General features: G+C 39.5%; 1 protein-coding gene across 1 annotated transcript; it reads right to left on the bottom strand.

The window, feature by feature from the left end:
• Positions 1 to 494: 494 nt before the first annotated feature.
• dnajc5b (DnaJ (Hsp40) homolog, subfamily C, member 5 beta) lies at positions 495 to 15,964 on the bottom strand. The gene is made up of 4 exons (XM_006643398.3): positions 15,846 to 15,964; positions 7,226 to 7,439; positions 5,918 to 6,092; positions 495 to 777 (listed from the first exon to the last, which is right to left on the bottom strand). The coding sequence occupies exons 1-4, from the start codon at positions 15,950 to 15,952 to the stop codon at positions 683 to 685; spliced, it is 591 nt and encodes a 196-aa protein (XP_006643461.1). The 5' UTR covers positions 15,953 to 15,964; the 3' UTR covers positions 495 to 682.
• Positions 15,965 to 27,251: the final 11,287 nt, after the last annotated feature.

Genomic DNA, 27,251 nt, shown 5'->3' with positions numbered 1-27,251 from the left:
GTCTGTTAAAGTTTAGAGATTCCCTCTTCCCTGCTCTGGTGAGAAAATTAAATTTCCAGTTAGCCACAGGGTCACTAATTACTGTAGCTGTGCTCCTGTGTGCTAGGTTGAGTTAAGCTGTTATTAGCTTGCTCCAAAAAGCTCCAGAAAGGGTGAGTCGCCCTGCTGTTATTGTTCTTGAAAACCATTTCTACTCTTTAAATAAAGGGAAAGACTTGAATTGCTTTGTTGACTCCTTGGACAACAGTTGTTTGCTAGGCATGAAAAAGACTGATCTACAAAGGATTTGTGAAACTGCTGCTCTTCAGATAGGAGTCAAAAACTACTTGTTTTAATCTTTTCATTTCAGCTTCATTTAAACCCCCCTAAAAAGTTCTCGGAAAACAGATTCTTTTATATAGCCCTAACTAGAATTTCATTCATTTTTCACAAAATGTAAAAGCGTGTTTTTCAGTTTGTTGGTTGAGTCATTGATACACAGACAGACCCCGGAAATGAAGTATAGAGTATCTAATTAAAATGCTATTTTCAGATCAAGCACACCTTCTATTTACAGACACTAGTCACCGGGCTGGATAGATCCTGCTTCTGCTGTGTGGTCCTGCTAAATCAACACCACTGGCCCACCGCGAAGTAAAGGACGTCTGAGCCCTTTATCCCCATCTCCGTCTCACACCCGTTTCTAGGAGCTGGTTTGGTAACTGCGGCGCGCCTCTCCTATCAGCTGGGTCTTCTCGCTGGCACTCGTTGGCTGAAGCACAATGGGGGTGTCTCCATCTGTGAATGCAAAAAAACGCTCCTGAGAGCTCGCCTCAGATGAAAGCAGACCAGAGGAATAGCTATTAGCGCAGTAATTGGAGTGTAACTACCGTAGGTATATTGCAATATCACAGTATAACAGTGGAATTGCTATAGTGTAAAGTGTATTATAGCATATCTTGTTATAATGCATGTCATAAAGATATTATGATGTAATATAATATCTGTAATAATGTAATACAGGTCCTGTGTACTGCAGCCCCACCCACCTTCTGCTTCTGCGGTTAGCTTTGCAACCTTGCAGTGCTGGGGGCCCGAGTTCAATTCCAGCTCTTTCCGAAGCACTTAGGAAGGATCGATCAGTTAAATTGTCACCTGAATATCACCTTCTGCTTAGAATGTGGAGTGTGGTCCCCACAACAGAAAGGCCGCCCTCTTTCAGGAACCTAAGGCACTCAAAATGCAAGCATTGTAACTCTCTGCTCCTGTTTGGCAAGAAGAACAGTTGAACTGCAGCAGGAATCCACAGACTCAGCAAGGGCTGGTACCTCCATGACAGGCTAGGGAACAATACATCATTCATTACTTGGGCCTCTGTCCTCCCTCCACTGGCAGGGAGCAATGATTGATTCATCGGAAGCATCTGTTTAAATACCACAAGCTGGCAGCCGGCAATCTGTCTGCAAGAGGGCTCCACACAAGCAGAAGGGAAATTGTGGAAAATGTGTCACCAGATCATGCTGGCCCAAATGACAAGTATTTGAACCTTGCGATGTAAAATTAGCACATTTGTGCTTTGCTGAAATATGAAATACATTCTCTCTTTAAAGAATGAGAATTACCAATGATGGATACCAAGAGTCTGGATCAGCTCTAATCAGCTCTGCTCACTGCAATAATCCTTGTACTTGCAGAGCAAAGGTGAAAACTATGCATTCAGCCTATAGCTTTACAGTACAGCTCTTATGCCACGCCCTTGTCATTTCCCGCATGTCCACAGTACAAGAGAGATATAGAGACTACAAGAAAATGAACAGGAGCCATTGCTGTACAACAACACCCTGAACATCTCAAGTGGGGTGTGTTAGTCACAGAGCAGGTGAAGTAGCTGGGAAGACTGAGAGACAGAGGGAGAAAGCATCCTCTGGGTGAAGAGAAGGAAAAATCAGTGGGAATTCTTCCTCATTTTTATAAGGAAAAAAGGTGGGAAAGGGTGAAAGGGGGAATGTCGGAGGGACATTTCAGTGCCAGGCATGCTTTAGCGACCTTTTAAAGATCATTTGAAAAATACATTAAAATGCTAACAACATCAGCTGCTGTATTACCCCACAACTCACAGCTGGCAGCCCACTGAAGCTCAGCGGGTGTGAGCCTGGTCAGTTCCTGGATAGGAGACCTCCAAGGAAAAACTAAGGTTGCTGCTGGAAGAGGTGTTAGTGGGTCCAGTAGGGGGTGCTCACCCTGCGGTCTGTGTGGGTCTTAATACCCCAGTATAGTGAGGTGGACCCTTATATATTGTAAAAAGGGTGCTATCCTATGGATGAGATGTAAAAACCAGGCCCTGAGTCTCCTTGGTCATTAGAAATCCCAGGGCATTTCCCTGTTCTCCTCCTCACTGGGAGCTGATGTGTGGTGAGCATACTGGGGCTTTGAGGCTGCATTTTCCAGGTGGGGGCTACACATTGGTGCTGGTGAAGAGGAGTCCCCACTACTGTAAAGGGCTAAAGTGGCATGTCCAGAAAAGCATTATAGAAGTGTAAGGGATTATTATTTGTTTTAATATATTTAAAACAACAATTAACAATAATATAATAATTCATAACCTTAATAACTTTATGATTAATGACTTACTTTAAGCAATGGAGAGAACCTCAGGGGAACCTCAGATAAAATGGGGTTTTATCAAGAAAGAAAGGTTTCTAGGAACTAGGAAGGTTTTTGGTAAGTCTGTAACAAATGATTAATCCCAAGGTGAGTGGAGACTTGGGCTTGTGAGGACTTCTGAGTGCCTCTCAAACCTCTTCCACTGCTCTCTCAAAGCGCCCCTCCGGCCCCTCAAGCACAAGAGATGAGCAGACATGATTATCAAGATGGGTGAAGCACCTGCCTTCTGTAAAATCGATTAAAAGGACTGATCTATTTTTTCCAGCTATATCAGTGCATGTTAAGTGGATGGCATGGCATGACTTAGTTTTGCACCTAGAGAGAGGTACTTGTGTCTATCATCTCTTCCAGTACACCAACCAAAGAAAAGCAATGCATTAGGCATGTGAAATGCCACATCGAGTGAAAATTTCAAAGACCTCTTCATTTTTCAGGACCCTGTCTATATACAGTTTGTACAAGAGAATAACCTGCCTTTCTGGTGTGAAAAAGCTTGACTTTCTGAAGCAGTTCTTAAGGTGTCCATCTTGAATGATGTGAACGCAAACTTAAGTTGTGCCTGAAATTTGCAGAAAACTTTAGCCCGGCTCCTCCCACATAAAAAGGATTGGTTTTGTTTGTATTGTTTTCTTGAATAAAATGAACAAATTAAATGCTTTAACCTACAGTATATTGAGATCACTTTATTGGCCATATACAATTTCTTGCATTAGGAATTTGTCTTTTGGCATACCCCAGCTTGATCTCCATGAGACACACAGGTGGGGAGAGAGAAGCTTGGGGTCAGAGCGCAGGGTCAGCCATTTATACGGTGCCCCTGGAGCAGTTGGGGCTAAGGGACTTGCTCAGGGGCCCAACAGAGTAGGATCTATCTGCCAACCGCGGGATATGAAACAGTAACCTTCCAGCCACAGGGGCAGATCCTTAGCCACAGAGCCATAATTACTATTACTAACTCTGAAATAACATCCATCCGTCAATTTTCTACCTGTCACAACACAGAGGTGAGATAGCCAGAGCCTATCCCATCACTAACTCTTTTCATTCTCCTGAAAAGACTCCTAATCAGACTTTGTGACTGATTAATGAAGTAACAGGCGTAAGACAGGACTCTGAAGTAACATTGTTGATGTAAACTGAAATAATTTAATTATCATCTTAATGAGATATCCTAGCCCTATTTTAGGCAAAGCAAGGGGCATAGACGTGGAGTTACAGTGGTTCCTAGTGATGGCCATGTGATTATACTGTACATATATGTCCATACCTTAACTACCTTACATAGAGATGTTCCCAAGTCTGGTTTTCTTTTTCTTTAACTGTACAGATGCATTATAATAAAAGGTGGAAGGAACCAGATTCGTCGTATACTGTTTGTAAGGACAAGATTTAAGCCCCTCATAATAAAAGAGAAGGGACCGTACCTGTTGGACACAGGTTGGTTTTATGGCAATGGATTTTAATATTCTTTCACAGTTATGTATTTTTCTTGCATGTATTCGGTAGTTTGAGGGTTATTTTCAATATACATTCTTTATCGGGAATATCTTTGTACACACCTGTCCTGCATGTTTATCTTATGGTTTGGCAAAAAAAAGAAGATATCGGAGCGAATCTGACATATTTTAAATGTGTAACAGCATGTGAGCTTTTCTATTTTTGTGAAATGACTGAAAATAACTCACACAAAAATACATTTTGACTAATGACTCACATAAAGCAGTCATCAGTGCTTGTGGAGACCCACTGCAGACAGGCAGCTAAGTGGCCCAGAAACAATATGTCACATCCTGGCATCTGGTAGAAATACCTACAGTAGCTGATATTGTTGCTAATTAACCGGGTGACTTTGTCTATAATGAAAAACACTCTTAATCTTTATCAGAGCTTTGTGACGTCAAAGTTGAATGTTTTACAGCCTTTTCTAAAATAAATTGGTAACGACCATAAAAAATTTAAAATAAAACACAGAAGTGCGATAAATGAACTAAGCTGTGATTTTATAAATTTATTATGACATCAGAAGCTGTCTGCAAAATTGTTGTTGTTTTTTTATGAAAGAGCTCCTTGTGAAAGTTGTTTGGAATTATTGTCAGAATACCCCCCTGGATGGAATGCCCATCGCAGGGCACACACGGACACAGAGATGCACACCCACACTCTGGGATCAATTGTCTCAGAAGCCAAATAACCTGCCAGTTCGTCTCTGGACAGTGGGAGGAAACCCATGAAAACCCAGGGAGAACATGCGTGCTCCACATAGATAGCACCACCTTGCTCTGCAAGGCTATATAACAATGATAACCAATGCCCCACTAAGTCACCTTGCTGAGACTCAACCAAGTGACAATTATTTTGATGCTTAGAGAAACAGTGGAGCAAGAGCAAGTAAGCAGAGATCTGTTATGTTCTTTGTTTTCACATGGGTGTTATTACTGTATTTACGAAAAGAAATACAACCTTTTGCTGGACCCCAACAGAGCATCAGATTCAAATGAACAATAACTTCACACTGTAGTTGTTTCCACTGTGTCATCACTAACTCTTTTCATTCTCCTGAAAAGACTCCTCCTAAAATGTCGCCTGCACTGCAAGTAAAAAAACAGCCGTTCACGATAACTCTCCTAAAATAGCCAGCAGCTACTGTATATCACCCTGCAGCTCACAACTCAGCTCAGCAGGTGTGAGCCTGGCCAGGACCTGGATGGGAGACCTCCCGGGAAAGCTAAGGTTTCTGCTGGAAGTGGTGCTAGCAGGACCAGTAGGGGGCGCTCACCCTGGGGTCTGTGTGGGTTCTAATGCCCTAGTATAGTGACAGGGACACTATACTGTAAAAAGGTGCCGTCCTTTGTAGATCCAGACTCTCTTTGGTCACTAAAAATCCGAGGGCATTTCTTGAAAAGGGAAGGGGTGTTACCCTGGCATCCTGGCTAAATTTCCCCCAGCCTTTACCAATCATGGCCTCCTAATCCCCATCTCTGAACTGGCTTCATCCCTCTGCTCTCCTCCCCACTGATAACTGGTGTGTGGTGAGTGTACTGGTGCACTATGGCTGTTGCATTATCCAGATGGGACTGCACATTGGTGGTGGAGGAGGGGAGTCCCCATTACCTGTGGAGTGTCCAGCAAAGCGCTATATAAGTGTGAGAATTATTAGTATAAAACAGCTCCCGGAAGAGCTTTTGGGTGGGGATGTGTATACAGACATGACGTCCTTGGGCTTCACTGGGTCCGAAGGTCACACAGCCTGTGCGCTCTGGGGCGCGGCACTCACCTCTCTCCATGTCCGTGCGGATCTGCTCCTCCAGGTCCTCCGGGGACACGTAGCTGTCAGGGTCCTCCTCTCCCGGGACACGGGGTTTGCACTTGCCGCAACAGCAGTTACAGCAGCAGCACAAGCAGCAGCAGAAGTAGCAGCCTGTCAGGAGGCCGCAGATGGCAAAGAGACCCTGGGCGACAGCAAGGCCGACTGCGGTTAACTACGATTGGGGACTGGCAGGCAGCGCTCTGATCTCAAGAATGAGTCAAAGGTTTATTCCCTGCTAAAAGAGAAGAAAGGAAACACAATGTTTCGGCTGTGGAGCCTTCTTCGGGTGTGAGGGGAAACATTGTGTTGCCTTTCTTCTCTTTTCAGCATGGAACAAACCTTTAACTCGGTCTTTTGCAGCCTACACCTTGCTTACGCAGCTCCCTACTTGATCTCAAGAATGACAGGCACTGGCTGCATCGCGGAGCCACACAGAGATCAATGAGCCTGGATTCAGCTGTCCCCGTGTGATACTCCACCTGTCTCGAGGGGCCCCAGTTCACACTGCTCCCCTGAGCTATGCCAGATCTTTTGAGAAAACCTGACCCGGTATTAAGTTTAACAGCTTTTGCGCTGCCCTTTGACAAGACAAATGGGTAGAAACATGGAACTGGCCTAACCTGGTAGGAAAATTGCATACTTTATTGGAAATAAACTCACATAGGATAGGTGAGAAACATCTTCCTTCAGATGTTTTCTCAATAACTTTTTTTTTAAGTTTGCACTTCATTTTCATCTTTAGCTTTCAAGCTCATTTGGAACTTGCTTCATTCACAATCTCACTGTAGAATTCATGTATGTCTCTTTTTGAATTTTTTTTAAGGACATATTCTCAATTGTGTATCAAATAAAGATGGATATCATCTGCCTCACTATTGGTCAAACCCATGTTGTCTTTTTGGTGATGAGTAATTCTGTGATTTGTGGATTTATTTCTACATAAGGTTGTGACAGTGTTTGAACTTAAATTGATTTTTGTTTGTGGGAAATTTGGACAGGACACTTTTATGCCCCAGCCTTTGTGATTTTATTCTCTATTGTGGTGATTAATTGAACTTAAACATTACCAGTGAAAGGATCTGGTAATGTTGTAAGATGCATTCAGCACTATCTAGTGGTGAAATAACCACTTAGAATTTAAGAATAACTTAACAATATACTTGTTTTCTCCTGGACAGCCCTGGTTTATCTTATATCCTTTGGGATTCCTCTAAAATACATCCTAAATGTTGTCCAGACTTTTAGAATTTCAATGATATTCCCAGGACATCTTACCTTTGCCCACCAGCTGGAAAGCATAAAATATGTGTTAACATTTTCTTCTCCGAACTGCTGTGACACATAGAGACCCAGGGAACCATACTTGTCGTAAATGTTCTTCTTTGTGGTGTCACTCAATATAGAGTGGGCATTGTTTATTTCCTTGAATTTGTCCGTAGCATCAGGATTCTCCGGATTCTTGTCTGGATGGTACTTCAGAGCTAGTTTTCTGAAAGAAAGAGAACACTGGCATCTCACCATGGCATCATCACTGAAAAGCATATTCACTGCTTAGTTTAATGAGCTCATTTTGCAGCTTATGTCACAGAGTGGCAAAAGTAAGTACAGGGCAGTGGCTTGGGGGCTAGACTGACTTTAAGTAGGCATTTAATGGCCAGAGATTCTGTCAGGATCTGATGTGTCCTTTTCTTCTGCTTCCCGCATTTAATTAAGGTCTCCAAGCCTTCCTGGTGAAAACAGTAGGGCAGCTGGCAATCAACAAAGACTGAAGGACACACTGTTCGGTTAGACACACTTTAATTACCACACAATCAGTGGTACTGCAGCCTTATCTCTCTGCAATGCAGACCCATTGTAACTCTAGCCATTGTCCCGTACGGACTCCTCCTAAAACTTCCCTTGCACTGCAAGTTAAAAAACAGCCATTGATAATGACTGTCCTAAAATACCCAGCAGCTATATCACCCTGCAGCCCACTGAAGCCAAGCAGGTGTGAGCCTGGTCAGTACCTGGTTGGGAGACCTCCTGGGAAAACCTAAGGTTGCTGCTGGAAGAGGTGTTAGTGGGGCCAGCAGGGGGTGCTCTGCGGTCGGTGTGGGTCCTAATGCCCTAGTATAGGGATGGGGACAATATACTGTATAAAAAGGCGTCGTCCTTCGGATGAGATGTAAAGCTGAGTCCTGACTCTCTGTAGTCATTAAAAATTCCAAGGTGTTTCTCGAAAAAAGTAGGAGTGTTACCTCAGTGTCCTGGCCAAATTTCCCCCGGCCTTTACCAATCATGGCCTCCTAATCCCCCTCTATGAACTGGCTTCATCGCTCTGTTCTGCTCCCCGCTGAGAGCTGGTGAGTGATGAGAGTACTGGCGCACTGTGGCTGCCGTCACATCATCCATGTGGGGCTACACACAGGTGGTGGTGGAGGGGAGTCCCCATGACCTGTAAAGCGCTTTGAGTGGAGTGTCCAGAAAAGAGCTACAGAAGTGTGAGCAATTATTATAATTATAAGAGCCCAGCTGAGCAAATGCCACCAGAGTACAGCAAAATAGTGAGAAAAGGAGCTTCTTAACCCCGTCCCATTCCCTCCCCAGTGTAAAACAGGGTGTGGGGAGAGAAGTGTGCTCTCCCCCGAACGAGGATGAGCCACTAGTGTCCGACCACAGAGGGAGTCATGTTACAATGAAGCAGCGTAAAAGCCAGTGAGAGAATAGAATTTAATGCTCCAGCCGCCTACAGTATATGTCAATATTTTATAATATGTCTTTGTTGTAAATGTCTGTAATATGTCTGTAGATTTTATTTTACTTCTATTTTTTGTTTTGTTCCATGTTAATTTTATTATTTTTATTTGCTTTGGCAACACTGATTGTACCCATCGGTCATGCTAATAAAGCACCTTGAATTGAATTGAATTGAATGGAGAAGCGTTGCCATGACCTCCAAGCAAACGAAATGCAAAGTGGCTCAGCAAGTTTCCATTCACTGTTTAACAGAGGTGCAATCCCTCTCTCAGTGAGAGGAGAAGTGGAAGCACCCTGAAGCGCACGTCATGCCATAGACAGAGATGTAGGTCCTGAGGCTGGGAGGCTCAGGTGAAACTTCAACCATTGTAAGACCAGGAAAAGTCTACCAGGCTGTTGGAGCTTTAACCCATTTTAAGTCATTTAAGACAAATACCACAACTATTGCAATTTGTGACCCACAATGTGCAACACAGCCAACATCCAATTTGTGCCGAAGATGAACAGCTCTAAGTGATGTGGCTTCATCATGATGACAACAACCTGGAGAAATGGCTCCATTAATTGTCTGTAGATACATCTATTTATATAGCTGATGTCTTTATAAAAAGCGACTTACATTTACACCTCTTTAAACAGCTGTGTATTTTACTGGCGAAGTACCTTGCTCAAGGGTACAACGGTAGTGTCTCACCTAGGATTTCAACTCTTGACCTTCTTATAACAAGTCCAGAACCATAACTACTGCTCCACAGTGCTGCCTCATCTTATCCAATTAATTATGTCAATTAAGCAAATAAGTTCAGAGCTAGAATGAGGATGCTGAGGATGCTAGAGGCCTAGCAGAGCACTTATCATCCTGGATGACTAGAGATGCCCATCCCTTCTGTAACTTAATAAATAATACAATGGCTTCATTTTTCTGCACATTAACTAGGAAACTATTACTGATCAAATACCCAAGCTTTTGCAGATATGTCTTTTGATCTGATCAAAAATCACCAGTCCTGCATTTGCTAAAGTAAAAAGAACAATGTCAGTTGGTGTTGTTTAATTTATTTATAAGCAGGCAAAAGCTCCCACCCTCACTCCCACAGCCCACTGGCCCACCTGTGGAGCCCTGGCTACTCACTGGGCTTGCACACACTGGCTGGGGGGCAGCCTAGAGGGGGTCAATGAACTAAGGTGGAGGAAATAAACAACCCGAAGGCAGCTAGCATGAATTTAACAATACTATCAGCCCCCTTCCCAGCAGCCCCTGGCACAGAAGCTGCATAATTAATGTCTTATCACTGCCTGCAGTACAACCCCAGGCAGATATGCATAAGTAAGGGGCTTATGAAGTATTTCCTGCGATTAACTTAGATCTCCAGGCATACAAATCTACTGTGGAAACTAGAAATCAACAGAAATCATTTTATGGCTTTATTTGAACAATTAGTTAAATGGCAAATTAATGCATTTGGAAAGCCTTAGAGATATTATCCTTACAATTTTTAACAAAGGTGTAATCCCTCATTCAGGCTAGCGAGTCAATTGACACATTCTCACTTACAATGATGACCTTAAGATCCATTTATACAGCAGGGCATTTAATGGAGCAAACAATGGGGACAACAGGGGACAGCAGTAGCATCCTACCTAGGAACTGAACCTGTCTGTACCCACAGTCTATTGCAGCTGTTACAGTATGTGCCCTGGCCAGGATACAGACACTGGGGCTGGGCAGATTGTCACAAGTACAAGATGGCAGAGAGGATGTAAATAGGAATATAGATGAACACCCCACAATATCTTTTCCAGAAAACAATTACTCTTTAATCCGACAGGCAATGTAAAAAATCAGTATGCAATAGGTCAGTCTCTATCTGTTTCATTTGATTTTTTCTTGGGTGGTAGGGAAGCACCAAAGGGATATGGTTGTGAGGCCGGGAGTTCCTGATTGAGTTGATTATCTGAGGGTTTCCCTACCTCCTACCTTTCCTCCCACCCTAACACACTATCCCCAGGACCATTAACGACATTAACGAAAACTTTCCCATCTTACAGGATGATCTGTCCATCCATCCTTTTTTTCTAACCACCCCATCATCTCATATCCCCAATCACCTAATCTGTATAACCTTCTTGTTCCCAGCTCCCTTGACCGCCCTCAGCAATCATCCACACCAGGCACTTTCCCCTGAAACAGTGCTCGCTGCACCAGCTGCAAATATATATATCCAACACCACGTTCATTCAAGGTCCCTCAGGACAATTCCAGATCACTCAGATGACATCTTGTACCTCCACCAACATTTTTTACTGTATCTCTTGCAGAAAACGCCCAGCAGGAAGGAGACTCTTAGACTCCTTCGGAGAACATATCAGGGCTGGGAGGACCAGAGATTTCTCCAAGCCCACAGTTTCTCATTTCACCTCTAACAGTCATGATCACACTGATCTCTCCGTCTGCGTTCTCAAACAAGGGTTTCTTAACTCCTATAGCAGAAAGACATCTGAACCCCAAATTATCCTGAAACTAGGATCACACCTCCCCCCTTCTCTCAACTACAGACTCATTTCTTTCTAATCCTCTCTCCTCATTTGTACAGTAGGTTTGGTTTCACACCTCTCCTCACCTCTCTCGACTTCGCGACGCCTGAGTGCCCACTCTGCCTCCCCCCTGCTTCCGCCTCCTCTCAACTCCCAGCTTTTGTTCTCCTATGCTTTATGAGCTGCTGACGTTCCTCTCCTCTCTTTCTCACAGCCGAAGAAGGCTCCAGAGCCAAAGCTTTGTGTTTCTTTCCTTCTCTTTTCAGCATGGAATAAACCTTTACTTGTTCTCTTCTGAAAATATACCCCATATATTTTCCATTACTGGAAGATAATGCCCATTTCTGTTATTGCTTATTCCAAGAACTCTACACAAGTTATTTAAACAGGCCTACCTTTCCTATATCCATGCTGGCTCCTCTAGGAAAACAATAAGAGGTAAACGGTACTAAAAACTTTTAGCATGCACTGCCTGGTTTGGTTTAAAGGAACAAAATGTGCTAAAGATAAATATAATCCTGTGTTATCTTTAATAACCTTCTCAGTTATACCAACAAAAAGAGACACAAATCAAGTATCTAGATGTGTACAGGTACGGTAAAAAAAAAAAAACTGCTGCAGTTTCAATTGACTGCAAACCAGTGTAAGACATCTGGGACCCATTAGCATTGTTCTGACACCTATCTGTACCATTCCTTGTACATTAGTTTAACAAATTAAGAAAGAAGATATGGGAAAGACAAAAACAATGTACTGAGCTTGGTTAGACATGTGGATGTGACAGATGTTCCAGGAGAACCAAAATGCAAAATAACCATCTCTCTCATCTCAATAAATTTGAACTTTAGAACTACTAATGATGAGAATGCAGAGTTGTTGCTCAGTGGGATTAGGGGTTACAAATGTTCTTCATTTACAGAAAGCATTAAATCAACATAACTGCTTAATATAATTTGTTTTCTGTTGTGGTACTTGAGAAAAATAATAATTGCTCTTCAACGTTTTATTACATTGTGTGTACAGTTGCATATTAATTTCGAATTAAAATAATAAACTTCACAAAGATGTAATTACTGCAATGATTAAATATTCATTAGCAATAAACAGATCACCGGGAAGAGCTTTTTTAAATGCAAACCATTTTAAATAGCCGTTTGAAAGAACATTAATGAGAAGAGTTTTTTAAAACTGATGTGTACGTTTTGTAGCAATGAATCAAGGACAAAGAAGTTTTATTTCGTTTTCTTCCAGTGTGATTTTTCATATTCTGGGAAGTAGTTCATAACTTAAAGTTAGGAAAATGAAAATGAGAGATTTTGAATCCAGTTCCTGTCTAGAAGGACATAGGTGCATATCCATTTTAAAGTTTGTTACTTGTTTTCATGTGTTTTACATATGCAAGTAAATGATTTTTTATTTCGCTGCACAGTTTTATAGAAACTACAGTGGGAGCTGCATCAACATGTAGCATGCAGCAAAGAAACATGTAGAGGTTAATTTCATGCTGAAATTTAAAAAGAAAAAATGTTTAAACAGTGGAAGCTGCCTGTGGTGTGTGGTTAACAAAACTAATCATGAGAGAAATACATCAGGTGCTTCTGAGTACAGTCATTATGTCCGATTCTCTTTAAAAACTTAAAAAAAGAAGCAAAAATAAAAATCTCAAACTGAAATCACAACGAAATAATTCAACTCTTTCATCTTCTTTTCTTACAAGTTACTGAAGTTAATTCCTGGTGTAACCTGCAATATCCATTGAACGGTACAACATCTACACTGTAGAAAGTTTGGAATATTCTCAAGTTTGGCAACTATCAGCTCTACTCCAGATTAAAGAATCTTCTGGAGTCGGCAAATGCCTGTAGTGACAGAAGAAGAGTCTGTTTTATGTTATTTCCTCTGAGCGGAAATGCATTTTTCATGCTTCCTCTAGGACTGCTCCCAAACAGCAGCCATTATGATACTTTATTAATAAAAAATAGTATTTTTAGGACTAAAACCTTAAAAGAAAGAACACCATCTGTTCCGTTTCATTAATATTTTAAAGTCATGGGTCCATCCATCCGTTTTCTAAACCGCTTTGTCCAGTACAGGGTTTGGGGAGCCGGAGCCTATCCCAGCAAGCAACTGGCACAAGGCAGGATACACCCTTGGCTGGATGCCAGTTCATCGCAGGGCACACACAGACACAAACACACATACTCACTCCAGGGCCAGTGTTCCCAGAAATCAATTAGCCTATCAGAAGTTTGGACTGTGGGAGGATACTGGTGCTCCTGGAGGAAACCCACAGAAACAGGGAAACCAGACAAAATTCCATACAGATACAGTACTGTAGCTCCCAAGGTCTGGAACTGAACTCATGGTGTCATTTTAATGAATGCATTTCTTTCTAATTGCAATAGTGATTCTAAAAGGTCTCATCTTACATGTTTACAGAGAGAACAGCTCCATTTTCTAGTTTGGGTCTCTTTTGTCAAAATCAAGAATTGAGAAGGTTTGGATTTATTTATTGATTTCCAGAGGATGGTTACCTTGGCATAATGTAAAAAAAAGCTTCCGTAATTTGTGAACAAACTAATAACATTGAATCATTTCCTATGTTGCCTGAATAATCAATAAAATAATTTAGCTGATTCAACTTTTAGATTTATAATAAAGCAGTAAAACAGTGGCTACAGTTGGCAGTTAATCTATAAACTACATTAATAAAGCAATAAAATGGAGAAAGAAAGATAGAAATCGAGGTATTAAGCAAACAAAAACTTGAAAATTGAGAACTGGTGAGAGTAGCTGCAGACAGACATGCTCCGCATTTCCCCTCAACCGGAAACAGATTTACAGTACATTGTTACTCATTTAATTAACACTACTGTCCTGGAAAGCAAATATAAGGGGAGAAGGAGGTAGGGACAAAAGAAGTTTCAAACAAAAGTTTGGGAGGATGTCAAATTCTACTCTACCATTTCCATATACTGCACCTCTGACGATTTCAGCTTACCCAGTTACACATTTTCACCCAGTTTCATTTCGGAATTCGTCCCTCCACCTCATTCCCAATCTTCACTCTTGCAGCAGCTCCCTGCTTCATTCCTCACAAAGCACCCTCATTGTTACGATCAGATCATCATTCTCTTAGCCAGGCAAAATAAGCCCATAATGCAAACCAATTGAATTATGCCTCTACACCACCTTAATCAGAGTTTGTCCAAACTATTGAAATAATATTTGCTCTTTTCACGAAGATCAAGAATTATGTCATAAAATTGCAATAAAAAGACCTTTGTAATGGGTCCAAGTATCTCAGTATTCAAGCAGTATGCAAGCAAGTTGCAAGGTAAGCATAGAGGGTATGTAAAAAAACATTGCCTTGACTACTAGTTTTCTATTGAACTAAATGATTACCAAAAATAACACACTGCATGGGGTTTGTATGTTCTCCCTGTGTTCATGTGTGCTCTGGTTTTTCTCACAGCCCAGAGACATACTAGCAGGTTAATTGCCTTCTAGGAAAACTGGGCGTGGTGGGAGTGTGTGCGTATTTGTGTCTGTGAGTGACTCCTGTGATGGACTGCTCCAGGTTATATCCTGCCTTGTGTCCATTGTCTGCTGGGATAGGGCCCAGCACCCCTTCAACACTGAATTGGATGAAGTGGTAAGAAAATGGATGGATGGAAGAGTTAGAAGAAATAATGTGTTAAGATATATACTTAAAAGCATCAAATTTGAGTCAATGTCTGCTAAAAGTGTACAAAAACAACTAGTAGTACTAAGAACTGTAAGCAGTGCAAGTTGGCACAATATAAAGAAATGTTGTCACTATGGAATCATTCCAGAGAGGAGACATCAGATACAGTCACATACCATCCTAAAGAGATGTCCTTCACTGACTGGCTAATAGAACTGGCTTCTCAAACAGAGAAGATAAAGATGGGACCTGATTCAAGTAATCGAAATCCTGAAAGGCAACCCAGTGGTCTTCTTCATAATCAAACTTGATAGACTAAACACAGGTCAGAAGAGCAAACTACTGAATGTTAAATTGCATTACATCCAGAAAAAGGAGCTGCATTTATACACAAAGGGTTGGCAGAGTTTGAAGCAAGCTACCAAGCTGTGTTGTTGAAGCCAAAACCCAGATTTCTTTCAAGAAATGGTTGGATGTGATCCTGAGATCAATTAGCCATTAGCCATTATCTCTAAGTCTGCTTAGATTAGATGGGCCGAATTGATATGTGCTTATTTATAACTTATTTCAACTTAAATTGTTAAATAAACACATTTTAAATTTATTTTGAATTTGAAACACTTTTTTAAGAAACCAGAGGGTCAAACCAAGCAGCTCCCAAGAACACTGAAGGAGAACAAATTCTGCACTGAAGCTTTTTCAAATAAGGCTGGAGGTCATTATGAGCATTTATTTACAGTAGTTTTTTTTTGGTGATGTCTGTGTTATGTCTAGCTAGCCTGAACAGAAGGAGGATGTTCTGTATAACTTTGTATAACTGTAAAACAGATTAATATTAAAAATCTCAGAAAGGAAAGCATTCACTGTAAGACATCTGTTGTCTCTAACAAGGTGAAGAAGCTGCCAGGTCAGTTTTGTGTTTGGGCTACAAACCTGTAGGATTTCTTTATATCTTCATGGGTACAGCCTTTTTCCAGACCAAGGACTTGATAGAGAGCCTCTCCCGAGGTGGACAGGGAGCGTTGTCTTTGCTCAGCCATGTCATACAATCATTACCTAAAACTGATGAGAGAAAAACAACAAATAGTATCTTTCTTCATAAGATCTGATTGATAGGAAGAAAGCCTGTGCTACCCTTTTATTGGAATAAAATTCTGAAATGTGGATGTCCCCGGTTGAAAGATGTTCTAACAAACAAGGAAAACTTGCCATTATCTTCATCATTATTGCATTTTGCAGCAGAGAAGCTACTGACAGCAGTGAATCCATTATAAAACCAATAAATGTTATCAAATCAACCTTGAATTCTGACTCAGTAGTAATTGATTCATTGCGGTGACCTTTTATCTACTATTTATATGAGATACTGTCACATGAAAATAATATTTGTTTATTGCATTTATTTACTTTATACATTTGTGCTGTGCAGCTTGTAAATTTCTATTCACTCATTCCTGGACTACTCTAGAATTTGAAATTAGTATGAACTGTACACATATCTCAGCTATTTGCCAATTTAACAGTATGAATGAGTTTGGCGTACATAAGTGACATAACAGAATGTGATCTACCCCTCCCCCAAATGGAAGTCAAGGTTAATGTCCTCCTCGAATGGACATAACCTTAAATATCTGGAATTATCTTGGAAAGTATACACAGTACAGGCCTGGTTAGGATCTTGAATGAAAGAGAACCCCCTGGGCATCCTGCCTAAACCTTCAGATGTATTATGTCTTACTCAGTATACACACTAGAAAGAAATATCCAGAGCAAAAACACAAATTTAATTGTCTTTATGGTAAAGTCAGTTTCTCAACTTATGACACACCTAGAATGTACATTTATTTTCTAGGTCAACTCTAAAACGTCAACTACCTTGGATAAAATTTCCAAAGTGATTCCACAAGAAAAATCTGCGTTATTTTCATGAAGACAGGACCTGAAATGGTCTCCTTAGCCTTCCAAAAATGTAAATTAAATAATAAAAATAATGAAAAAAATAAATGGAATTAAATATGCCACTTTAACTGTTTTATTTTACTATTTCTGCTGTTAAATAAAAGTATTTTTACACTTTGTGGTATTTACACTTATACCATTTATAGGTTATACAGTACTTATGGGAAACTGTTTTAATGAAAAACTAGGTATACATGCTATAATAATAATAATAATAATAATAATAATAATAATAATAATAATAATTGCTTACACTTGTATAGCACTTTTCTGGACACTCCACTCAAAGCGCTTTACAGGTAATGGGGACTCCCCTCCACCAGCATCCACCTGGATGATGCGATGGCAGCCATAGTGCACCAGAACGCTCACCACACATCAGCTATCAGTGGGGAGGAGAGCAGAGTAATAAAGCCAATTCATAGATGGGGATTATTAGGAGACCATGATTAGGAGGTCAGGGTTACACCCCTATTCTTTTTGAGAAATGCCCCAGGATTTTTAATGACCAAAGAGAGTCAGGACCTCGTTACCTCATCCAAAGGACAGCACCATTATTTTACAGTATAGTGTCCCTGTCACTATAGTGGGGCATTAGTCCATATGGACCGCAGGGTGAGCGCCCCCTGCCGGCCCCACTAACACCTCTTCCAGCAGCAACCTTAGTTTTTCCCAGGAGTCTCCCGTCCAGGTACTGACCAGGCTCACACTTGCTGAGCTTCAGTGGGCTGCCAGTTGAGAGTTGCAGGGTGATTTTTTATAATTTTAGATTAACCTTTTCTTTAGCCTGTTGTTTTAAACATATAGGGGAGCTTCAATGGCTATCTTTGTTGCCAAATGCATTGTTTTTATAAACGTGCCAATTTCGAGAGTAAAATTAAATCCCTTTTTTCAAAGTAAGGAAAAACATTCTTTATGTACATTAGCGAACGTTTGCTTTTCCACTTCCATTGTGCTGGAAAATTGATAAATTATCTATATACTTTAGTGCTTTTCCACACTGAAAGGCGAGATGAATATTCCTTTGCAGATCTATCTAGTTACAAAACAAGGTTCTGAAAAGCTTAGGTTGTCTAATGTTTTGTGATAAGTAGTCAGAGTTGTTGTGTTTTGATTTTGCTGGTAAACATACAGTATATATTATTCACCTGTTGTGAAGTTTATGTCTAAAGAGCTGTTGTCAGCATTACACTATTAATTTATTTATTACAAAATAGTTTCACTCTCCAGGAGTCAGTACTCCCAGAACTGTTTCATATCTGACTTGACTTCAATTATTTCATCATCTGCATTTAAAGCATTGGGGTTAACACTGCTACTACTACAAAAAGTACCATGGGGTCTTTCATGACCAAGTAATCAGTCCTGACCAACTCCTGCCTTATTCAGCTTCTGAGATCTAACGAGATCAGTCTGCAAGGTAATAATACTGGAATAAAGGTGCACTAAAACTAAGTTCCTAAGTAAAAATTCCCAAATAAATTTAAGAAGAGAAACAAAGTCTGTTAAGGCTGTTACTTTCCACCACTGCTATAAAATATTTGTTACTAGTGGCTTTGTTTAGGAGTTTGCATCTACATCTGTTACGGTGCTCTTTATGTCTATTGTCACAGATTTAAAGTGGAAAAAAATAAATCTCCTAGATTTATAGATCCCGAACGGCAGAATAATGCTCAGTCTTTGTTAGAGGTCAAAATCTATACAGTGTATCTAACGATTTAATAGCTGAAAAAATGTAAACAATAAAAAAGTGTTACCATTCAAATTAGTTGTTATTATGAGATTTATTACAATGTTATTGTTGTAATCCATACAATTAAGTAAATTACACACTGAAAATTAATTATAAAGAAAAAACATTATTGAAACTTCACACAAAAAAAGGCATGATGCCCAAAATGTTGTGTTTTTCTTTTACTTTTCAGTGGGGAATCAACTAGTTTCTTCCTTCACAGCTTGCATGCTGATGTAACGCTCCACTGTAACCCAAATGTTATATTTAAGCAAATGGCCTCGTGATGGAAAATTGACAAACACTGGCAAAACAGTGACAGACACTGTTTTAATCTTCAGCTTTAAGTGCTGATCCTGTTATCCTGTTTTACAGTCTTAAGAATATTAAAATTATAGCATAGAACATTACTGTACACGATAGCAAGGCTGTATACCATAAAATAGTAGGATCTTTTATTAATTAGAACCACTGGTGTTTATCATCATGCAGATGAAGGTTAGCTACAGTATTTGTTGTCTAATATGCCAGTACAGCAGGGAGTGAAATACTGTGAAGTACAAAATGATATCAATCCATCAGTTATTGGAAAGCTGCTTTTCAAGGTGAAGGTCATGACAGTCAAGATCTACAGTATCCTGGAAACACAGAGCACAAGTTGGAACTGAGAGCATATGACTACTCTTGCACTGGAGAGGTTTTTAGTCCACTTTAAAGTGAAAGACACAATTTAGGACAGCCAATCGAAGCTACCCAGCATGCCTTTGGGAGGTGAAAACCCACACAAATATGGAAAAAACACATAAACTCCACCAGGAGGGAGTTGCATCTGTTAATAAATTGAAGATAGCCACTTCTTCACAGCATAAATAAAAAGTAATTTTTCTCAAATAAAATGTCTCAACTTTGTTTCTTCCTTTCCCTTAATAGTGGAATCTCTTTCAACAGTTTTTCATTTTGATAGTTTAATTTCACCCTCACACTTTTTGAAGGTTGTCATTAGTGGACACTTAATAAAATCCAGTTTAAATTAAAGGTACTGTACCTAAAACCTGCAACACAATCAGAAGAGCATGGTAATGGGGTTACCTGTTATAGTATTTTACCCACATATGAACAGACACCCTCAAACTATGAAACGAGGACGAATTAATCCTGGAAAAAATACTGAGATCTGCTATAACGTACCAGAGATAACATAAACAGAGTACAACATTTCCGAAGAAGGAAAAAACAGAAAAATGTTCACTGTTATTTCAAGACAGTCGGATTCTGTATTCCTCTAGTGTTCACTAAGAAACATTATCTCTTGAGGTTTTCCATTCATTATTGATAGGGCTGTGGTCAAGAAAAACCAAATATTTTAAGGCACAATCCTCTCGAATGAATATTAAATCCAATGCATATTCTAGGCAGGGGCTAATTACCTCTGAGGGTATGTGTCTAACTAAAGTCCTCCAAATGATTCACAGTGATGATTCATATTAATTTTATAATTGCCTTTGTGAGAACAATACTGCCTTTGGGGATTGCATTTGCATACATGGGCTCTACACATTTTATATGTTGTTTAACCACTTGCTGTTATTTGTTATTCAGCACACAATGTTTTTTTTGTTACATCCCAACCAGAGCTCAAATGTTTTCTCAAAGCTGATGAATAATTATAGCTGCAACAGTCTGCAACTCACAGAGGAAACTTATTCAGAATGTGCATAAATGAAGCATGACTGCTTGAGAAGAGTATTAGGAAATCTGAAAAATGCAGTGTTATACATGTTTTTGATAAAAATGTCATTCATCTCTGATGTTACATCTGATGTAGCTATAACATCAGAATATGAACAAACAAATATATTTTCCTACAGTATGTGCTTTTTCTCTGTGATCACACATGACAGTTTGTAATACAGTGGTTTAACAGTTTGATACTCCTTCTGTTTCAAGTTTCTAAGAGCAATGCCAGTCAATATCACAGACCTTCTTGTACAGTATATATGTAATATCATGCAAATTAACCAGGCTTATCTAAGGATATAAAGGTTTGTTTCGTACTTTTATCACACATTTGCTTTTTCCAATAAAACCAGCTTTGTAATTGTTAACATTTAGCCAAAAAAAAACCTAGTGCGCATACAGTTTGGACCTGAAGTAAATATAATAAGTGCAAAGCTCCAATAAACACTAAGCCCAATTTCCCACAATGCAAAACTGAAAATAGTTAGACGTACAGCACTGAAAAGCAAGACTAGTTAGAACCCGCATTCTGAAATGTGCACTCGATGCCTGAATGATGTCTGAACATAATTTTTTCCTTACCTGTTCCACAGTTAAAGTCCCCCGTTCTGAGCACACTACAATCCAAGGTAGATAGGTCAATAGAATCAGGTTGCTCGTCTTTGTCTCAGCAGGCTAGTGGCTGGGAAAAATAAAACATTCATTGAGTCCTGGGCTCATATTTCCGAGGCAACCGATAGCACAGAAATAGCGAGCACCTACAGTTTCGATCAGGTTTCAAGCCTATGGTTATGGTGACCAAAAAGGTTCCACTTAGGGCAGGTTGTTCAAGGAGGTAACGTTCCTTCATCAGGAAGCCCACTGCAGCCAAGCGTCTGTCAGAAAACACAACTCCAGCCTCTCTGAGCCATTCATGATGAGCTGAACTGCTGGAAACAAAGGCCTCACTTAATGAACTGACAGTGGGGCAAACCCAAGTGATGAAGTCAAGAGGTTAAAGCAGAAGACAGGGAACTGCAACTCCACAAAAGCAGCACAGGCCCAAAAACACTGTTTATTGATTAGACCTGTGCAGGGTCAGACAGAAAGGGTCTGTATATCAATAAATTAGTTAATCCGTTTGAAAAAGCAATATATCAGTAAATTTGTGATATGCCTCTTTTTAGAAAGTGTCTTAACAACTATAGAAAGTGGTTGAATGGATTATTAACACCTACAGTGCCTTGTAAATTGTTTTACCCATTGCAATCGTGTCCTATTTTATTAAATTAAAGCTCCCCCTTGTTAAAGCTCTCCTTAACCAAATACCTTCCTTATGCTTCGTTGTACAACACAGTTGTGTTCTTCTATCATATTTTTACTTCGGTTCTGAAGTTATTTTCATTAAGTCTGGTGTTCCTCAAAGCTCAAAACGCTGCCCCCTGCCATTCAGCAGTTACTGTACGTGGTCCCACTTGGTCAGTTATTAAAATCGGATAGAATGAATCATTCATCTCTATACTGCTGATACTCAAATCTACATCCATACTAAACCTGACTCTGAAGTAGATATCTCTGCACTCTCTTATTGCATCTCTGACATAGAAATGGATGACACAAAATTTCCTTCATACATACTGTGATAAAATTGAAGTCTTGCTTCTGGGAACCTTCCATCAGCTATGTAAAGCCAATGCAGTAATCCTGTCTGTGGATGGCACTGTACTTGAATTTCAATCTAGACTGGGGGTGATATTTTATCCAAGCTAAATGTTGTCATGGATGTCGGGAGGCATGCCTTGGAATGGCCAGGAGACCCTATGCATAGCGGCAAAACAGGGGTTAGCCCGGGCTCAGGGGGTCAGATGATGTCGGGTAGAAACCTATGCCCTCAGGCCACAGAGGAGACGACCTGGTGCTAGGCGGGTCTCAGGACATCCGAACCCTCAATGCTGAGCGAGGAGGAAAGGGTAACCCAGAAACATATAGCCCCAGACAGAGACACACCGGAAGGACAAGCAAAGCACAGGGAAACTAGGGACAGGACAGAGTAGGAGCGCCCTGTAGCTGTAGAGGGTGTGACAAATGTTTGACCCACATATCCAAAATACTGTTAAAAACATCATTCTTCCATCTCAGAAATGTCTCTATGTTGCCTAATCCTTTCAACTTGAACTTGAGCACCTATGTTGCCTCTGACTGTAGCTGAAAGGCAGATCAACACAATAATCTTTTGCAAAATTGATCATTGCCCTGCTCTTCTCGCTGAGGTATGTAAATCCACACAGAACAAACTTCAGTATGTCCAGAGTCCTGACCAGGCTGTGTGCAAATGACCACATCACTCCTGTCCTGGAGTCCTTGCATGGGTTCTTATCAGGTTTTGAGTCAACTTCAAAATCCTCATGCTCACCTGCAAGTTTCTACATGGCTTGGCACCTATTTGACCTATTATATTCCTTCTTCCCAACTTGCAACCTTAGTTCATCTGACTCTGGTCTGCTGTTTGTCCTCCGAGCTTTATTATTATTATTATTAATATTATTATTATTGATTACCACTCAATTCCACTTCTTATGTTCTTACGTTCTATGATCTTCGCACTAGTCACAAATAGTTTCTTAAAAGTTGAAAATCAAACCCCACTTACTTTTTTGGTGTCAAAATTCCATATTTGTAACAACTCTGGTATCATGTATGTAAAGTATCAAGCGTACCAGACAAATGAAAATGATTTTCAGTGCACCACAATACAAGATTAAAAAAGAAAAAAAATGGATGTTTTAGCTGAATAGAGAAGTCGATGTCTGTTTCCTAGAAAAAAATGTGACGCATCAGAGTCTACACAATTACAACACAAAGGATTATGAAATGGAATTGTTTTCTTTGTGTTACATATAGACCAAATTAATGTTAATACTTTGTTCTCCTTCAACTTTGTATACTACTTTAGCACTGACATATTTGTACATTGCGTTTTGGTTAAAAATACAGTGCAATCATATCATGCAGCACAGTTTAAATATTTTAACTACCGTTAGGCCTTTTTTTAAGTAAACATAAAGAATGTCAAATTAATAAAGATCAAAGGCAAGTTGCAAGAAAGCAGAGTTTTTAGTTTCACTCATGAATGATGTTGAGTGAATATAATTTTAGAAAATATCAACCTTTTTTATATTAAGAGCAGATTTTGTTGTATATGTTTTTTATTAAAGCAGTGCATATGTTTTATACTTTTCACAAGATTGCATTCATGTTGCACATGAAATCAAATATAGAAATTGACAGCAGTGATATATATTATGTTATCTGCGGCACAGAAAAGCGGAGGGGAAACAAGCCGTTTTTCACCTTTAGAGAAACAGCGCCACCTAGCAGTATGATATGTACTTGTTCTTACTGTTTTAGTATAGGGAACAATTCAATAAATGAAGTTTTTATAAATAAATTAAGCGTAGAGGGAACCCATACTTAATATATTTAGAAAATATTTAGAGACTGTTGATTAATGTGATCAAGTGACCAATAAATCTTAAAGAAAAACGTGCTTGCTGAGAAAGTGTGACTGGATTTACTGTATCTCAATAAATGAATATCTTACAGTATCTTTGTTCTTGAAAAAAAAACATTTCCAGGACACTGTCAAAGAAACTGACATAGTAAAACAGTTGTGAAACCAGAGGACAAAAATCCCAGAACTCTGGCTTCCTTATTCAAACTGCTGGATAAAGTCCTCAGAGCAATTAGCTGTTTGCAGTCAAACAAGCTACAAGGGCCCAATGAATCAAAATAACCTACTGATTTACAGGTTATATGTTTAAAATGTAAATACTCCACTCCCTTGTTAGCAGCTACTAACAAACTGCTCGTATTTGTCAGACAATTTAAAATAGCGTGCCTTTCATTTTTATTTGTTTCCGTTCAGTCCACATTACCTTCCTGACCATATTTTTTCTTGCTTAAAACATCTGTTTTTATTTCTGTCTGTCAAGCTCATTCCATGACAACTTGGTGAAGTGACAGTCAGGGGATTGGAGAGGCAAACTATATTTATAACTATATTTACTGTATGTATTCAATATATACTGTATAGATCGTTTTCCACCAACTCTTTGGGGTATTGTCATGCTCAAAAGCCAAACCATTGACACACAAGGTACACCGAGAGTACATTCCAGGGCTTTGAAGAACAGAATGATGTAGTTCCATACCAAGCATATCTACTACTGTATTTGTACATCTCCTATTAGATTAGGGCTCAAACAACATGTTTAAAATCTCTTTTCTTTTTTTCAGCATTTCCTCCTGTTGCTGAAAGGTTTTACTGGTTTGTACCAAATTTCTCCACTAATTTCTTGGTCAGTCGTTTTTCCCTTTCTCGTGTGGCTACACTTGTTAATACACTTGTTGTTAATCCGCATTCCCATACATGAAATACTGACGTCACTTGAATCTTCCCTCCCATATCACCCTTCATCTTCAAATGTAAATACATTGTCATCATGTTTAATCCCATTCCTTCGAGCAAATATACTGTAATTTACTCCCCATACACTACTTCTCTACTCCACGATCAAAATTATCTGACTGCTATTGATTAGCAGGCCCATCACTGTCTAATCTTGACCCATAATTTCATATCTCTGTGGCCTAAATTATTTCTGACAGTTTATAATTATGCTGTACATTATAACTATAGCTTTTTGATACTGTACATAGTGTCGTATAATTCTTTATCTTATGGACTCCTTTATCTTCACCTGTAGTGTAAACATATTTCAGACAAGAAAAGGCATTTAATTCATGTTCAAAATGACATTGAAAATATTATTTAAATAATAAATAAGTCCATTCCGGAGCCACATCCCAGATGGGTGTCGTTCTTGGTGGGTTAAGATCATTTAATGAAGTTCTAACCAGGGTTTCTACTATAAGTGGATTTTAATTTATAGATCCAAATTAATTACAATTTCAGAGACAGCTATAATATATAATGAATTAGCAGGTGTATTTACAATATGTGCATCTTCAAAACTATATATATATATGTTAAATTAGGAACAAGTAATGGGTTTATTCCATGCTGAATAAAAAGAAGAAAGAGGGCACAACGTTTCAGCCGTGGAGCCTTCCTGAAGAAGGCTCACACCTGAAGAAGGCTCCACGGCCGAAACGTTGTGTTCTCTTTCTTCTTTTTTTCAGCATGGAATAAACCTATTACTTGTTCCTTTACTATATATATGCTGTCTTTAGGGAGGGCTCAACACATGTATAGCCAATTTGTTATGTTGGTCTTGACATGTTGCCCTTTATTCACCTTCAGAAGATTCAACAATATTTATGGGCCTCAAATCCTATAGACCCTTCAAATATCGTGCAGGACTACTTATGAAATGCTAAAGGACAGGTCATACTGGAAAGTGATTAATTCAAATACCAGCATGAAAAACTCTGTCTGGACAGATTTTGAGGAACTATTGCCGGTGTTTTCTTCCAGTTGCTCATTGTGACAAAGTCGCAAGTTAATGTTTCACGTCATACCTCCATTTGGCCACAAGATGGAACCAAAAACAAATATATTCTATTAATTTTAAACCATTTACCCATAGATTCTTCTTGCCAGACAGTGAATGCAACCCCTGAATAAAAACGTGTCAATAAAGATTTAAGTTTGGCTCCATTCAGTAAGTTCTACAACACAGCTGGGTTGAAGGAGAAGATACAGGTTAGGTTTTGGATTAGGCTTGAGGTAAGAGTTGGTTTAAGATTCAGAAGTGAGGTGGAGTACTGTAGGTGCTAGGTTTGGAATAAGAAAGAAGTTTTAGGGTTAAAGCTACAGTGGGGTATCAGAAAAGGTTTAGGTTGAGACAATGGAAAAGTTCATGGTTACAATTAGGATTAGAGTTTGTAAAGTTGGATAATAGAGTTTTAGTTGGGTTTAGGGTTAAGAATCTTTGTTTCTCTAATCTCATAAAAAATGAGAATATTAAGGCAACAAGTCTGTAAATTGCTGAAACTACATTTTAGTTTTAGAGTTGTAGGGCAAAGTTTGTTATTTCTGTGTAGCTAAGGCTTGGGATAGTGTTGTGTATACAGGTTTAGGCTTACAGTGAAGGTTAACATTAAATTTGATCATAGTGTTAATGTCATTGACAGTCGAGGTTAGTGTTTAAGTAACAGTGTTCGGTGACTTGAGTTTAGCTACAGTCAGCATCAGTGACAACGCGAAAGACTGAAAAAGCAACACAAAGAAAGGATTTTTAGGATTTCTTGTTGCTACATTGAAAGATATAAAATAGATTTTACATATTTGTATAAAATATTACAGGACATCCATAAAATGAAACCTAGAATGAGACATCTGATTCTGTGCTTTGACAAAAGAATAAAGGGAAATCAACATAAAATAAATCATATATTCATGATTATTTAGTTATCAAGATTTAAAATAATCTCTTGACGGGTATTGTAGGATAAATATAAAATCATCATGTGCTGAAAAAAAAGATAAATATGTGATTCAGCAAAGCAATAATAAACGGTTTAACACAAGGCACTGTGCAGGCAACTACTGCAAACACAGGAGCACATTACCTGCTTGCAGCTCACTCCCAGGTGGTGAAGATCAGGCAGGGTTCCTGCCACATGTGGCAGAGGAATGGTTCAAGCAGCTGGGCAAAATCAAGGGATTATGGCAAAATCTTCCAGATATGATCAGATCAGTCCAAAATAAAACTTTTTTTTTCATCAAGTAAGCATTACAGCATATTTTGGAGGGGGGGGGGGAGGGCAGGAGTAGAATTTAAAGGAAGGTTCCCTGGGCTGAGTTTCAGATGTAATGTTCACATGGGCTTGTTTTTCTTCCGAATGGCATCAGCAGCCTTTTGTCAAGTGCAACGGCTCATGGAATATATCCATTATAATGTGGTGGG

This window comes from Lepisosteus oculatus, chromosome 6 (assembly GCF_040954835.1).
Source record: "Lepisosteus oculatus isolate fLepOcu1 chromosome 6, fLepOcu1.hap2, whole genome shotgun sequence".
Classification (NCBI taxonomy): Eukaryota; Metazoa; Chordata; class Actinopteri; order Semionotiformes; family Lepisosteidae; genus Lepisosteus; species Lepisosteus oculatus.
Note: the sequence above shows the minus strand (reverse complement) of the source record. Positions and strands in the feature narration are given on the sequence as shown.

Excerpts from the sequence above, each read along its gene's own strand:
- dnajc5b (XM_006643398.3), bottom strand. The coding sequence starts at position 15,952 with ATGGCTGAGCAAAGACAACGCTCCCTGTCCACCTCGGGAGAGGCTCTC. Across the intron at positions 7,440-15,845 it reads GATATAAAGAAATCCTACAG|AAAACTAGCTCTGAAGTACC; the intron begins GTTTGTAGCCCA and ends TCTTTCTTTCAG. Across the intron at positions 6,093-7,225 it reads TTTCCAGCTGGTGGGCAAAG|GGTCTCTTTGCCATCTGCGG; the intron begins GTAAGATGTCCT and ends GCTGTCGCCCAG.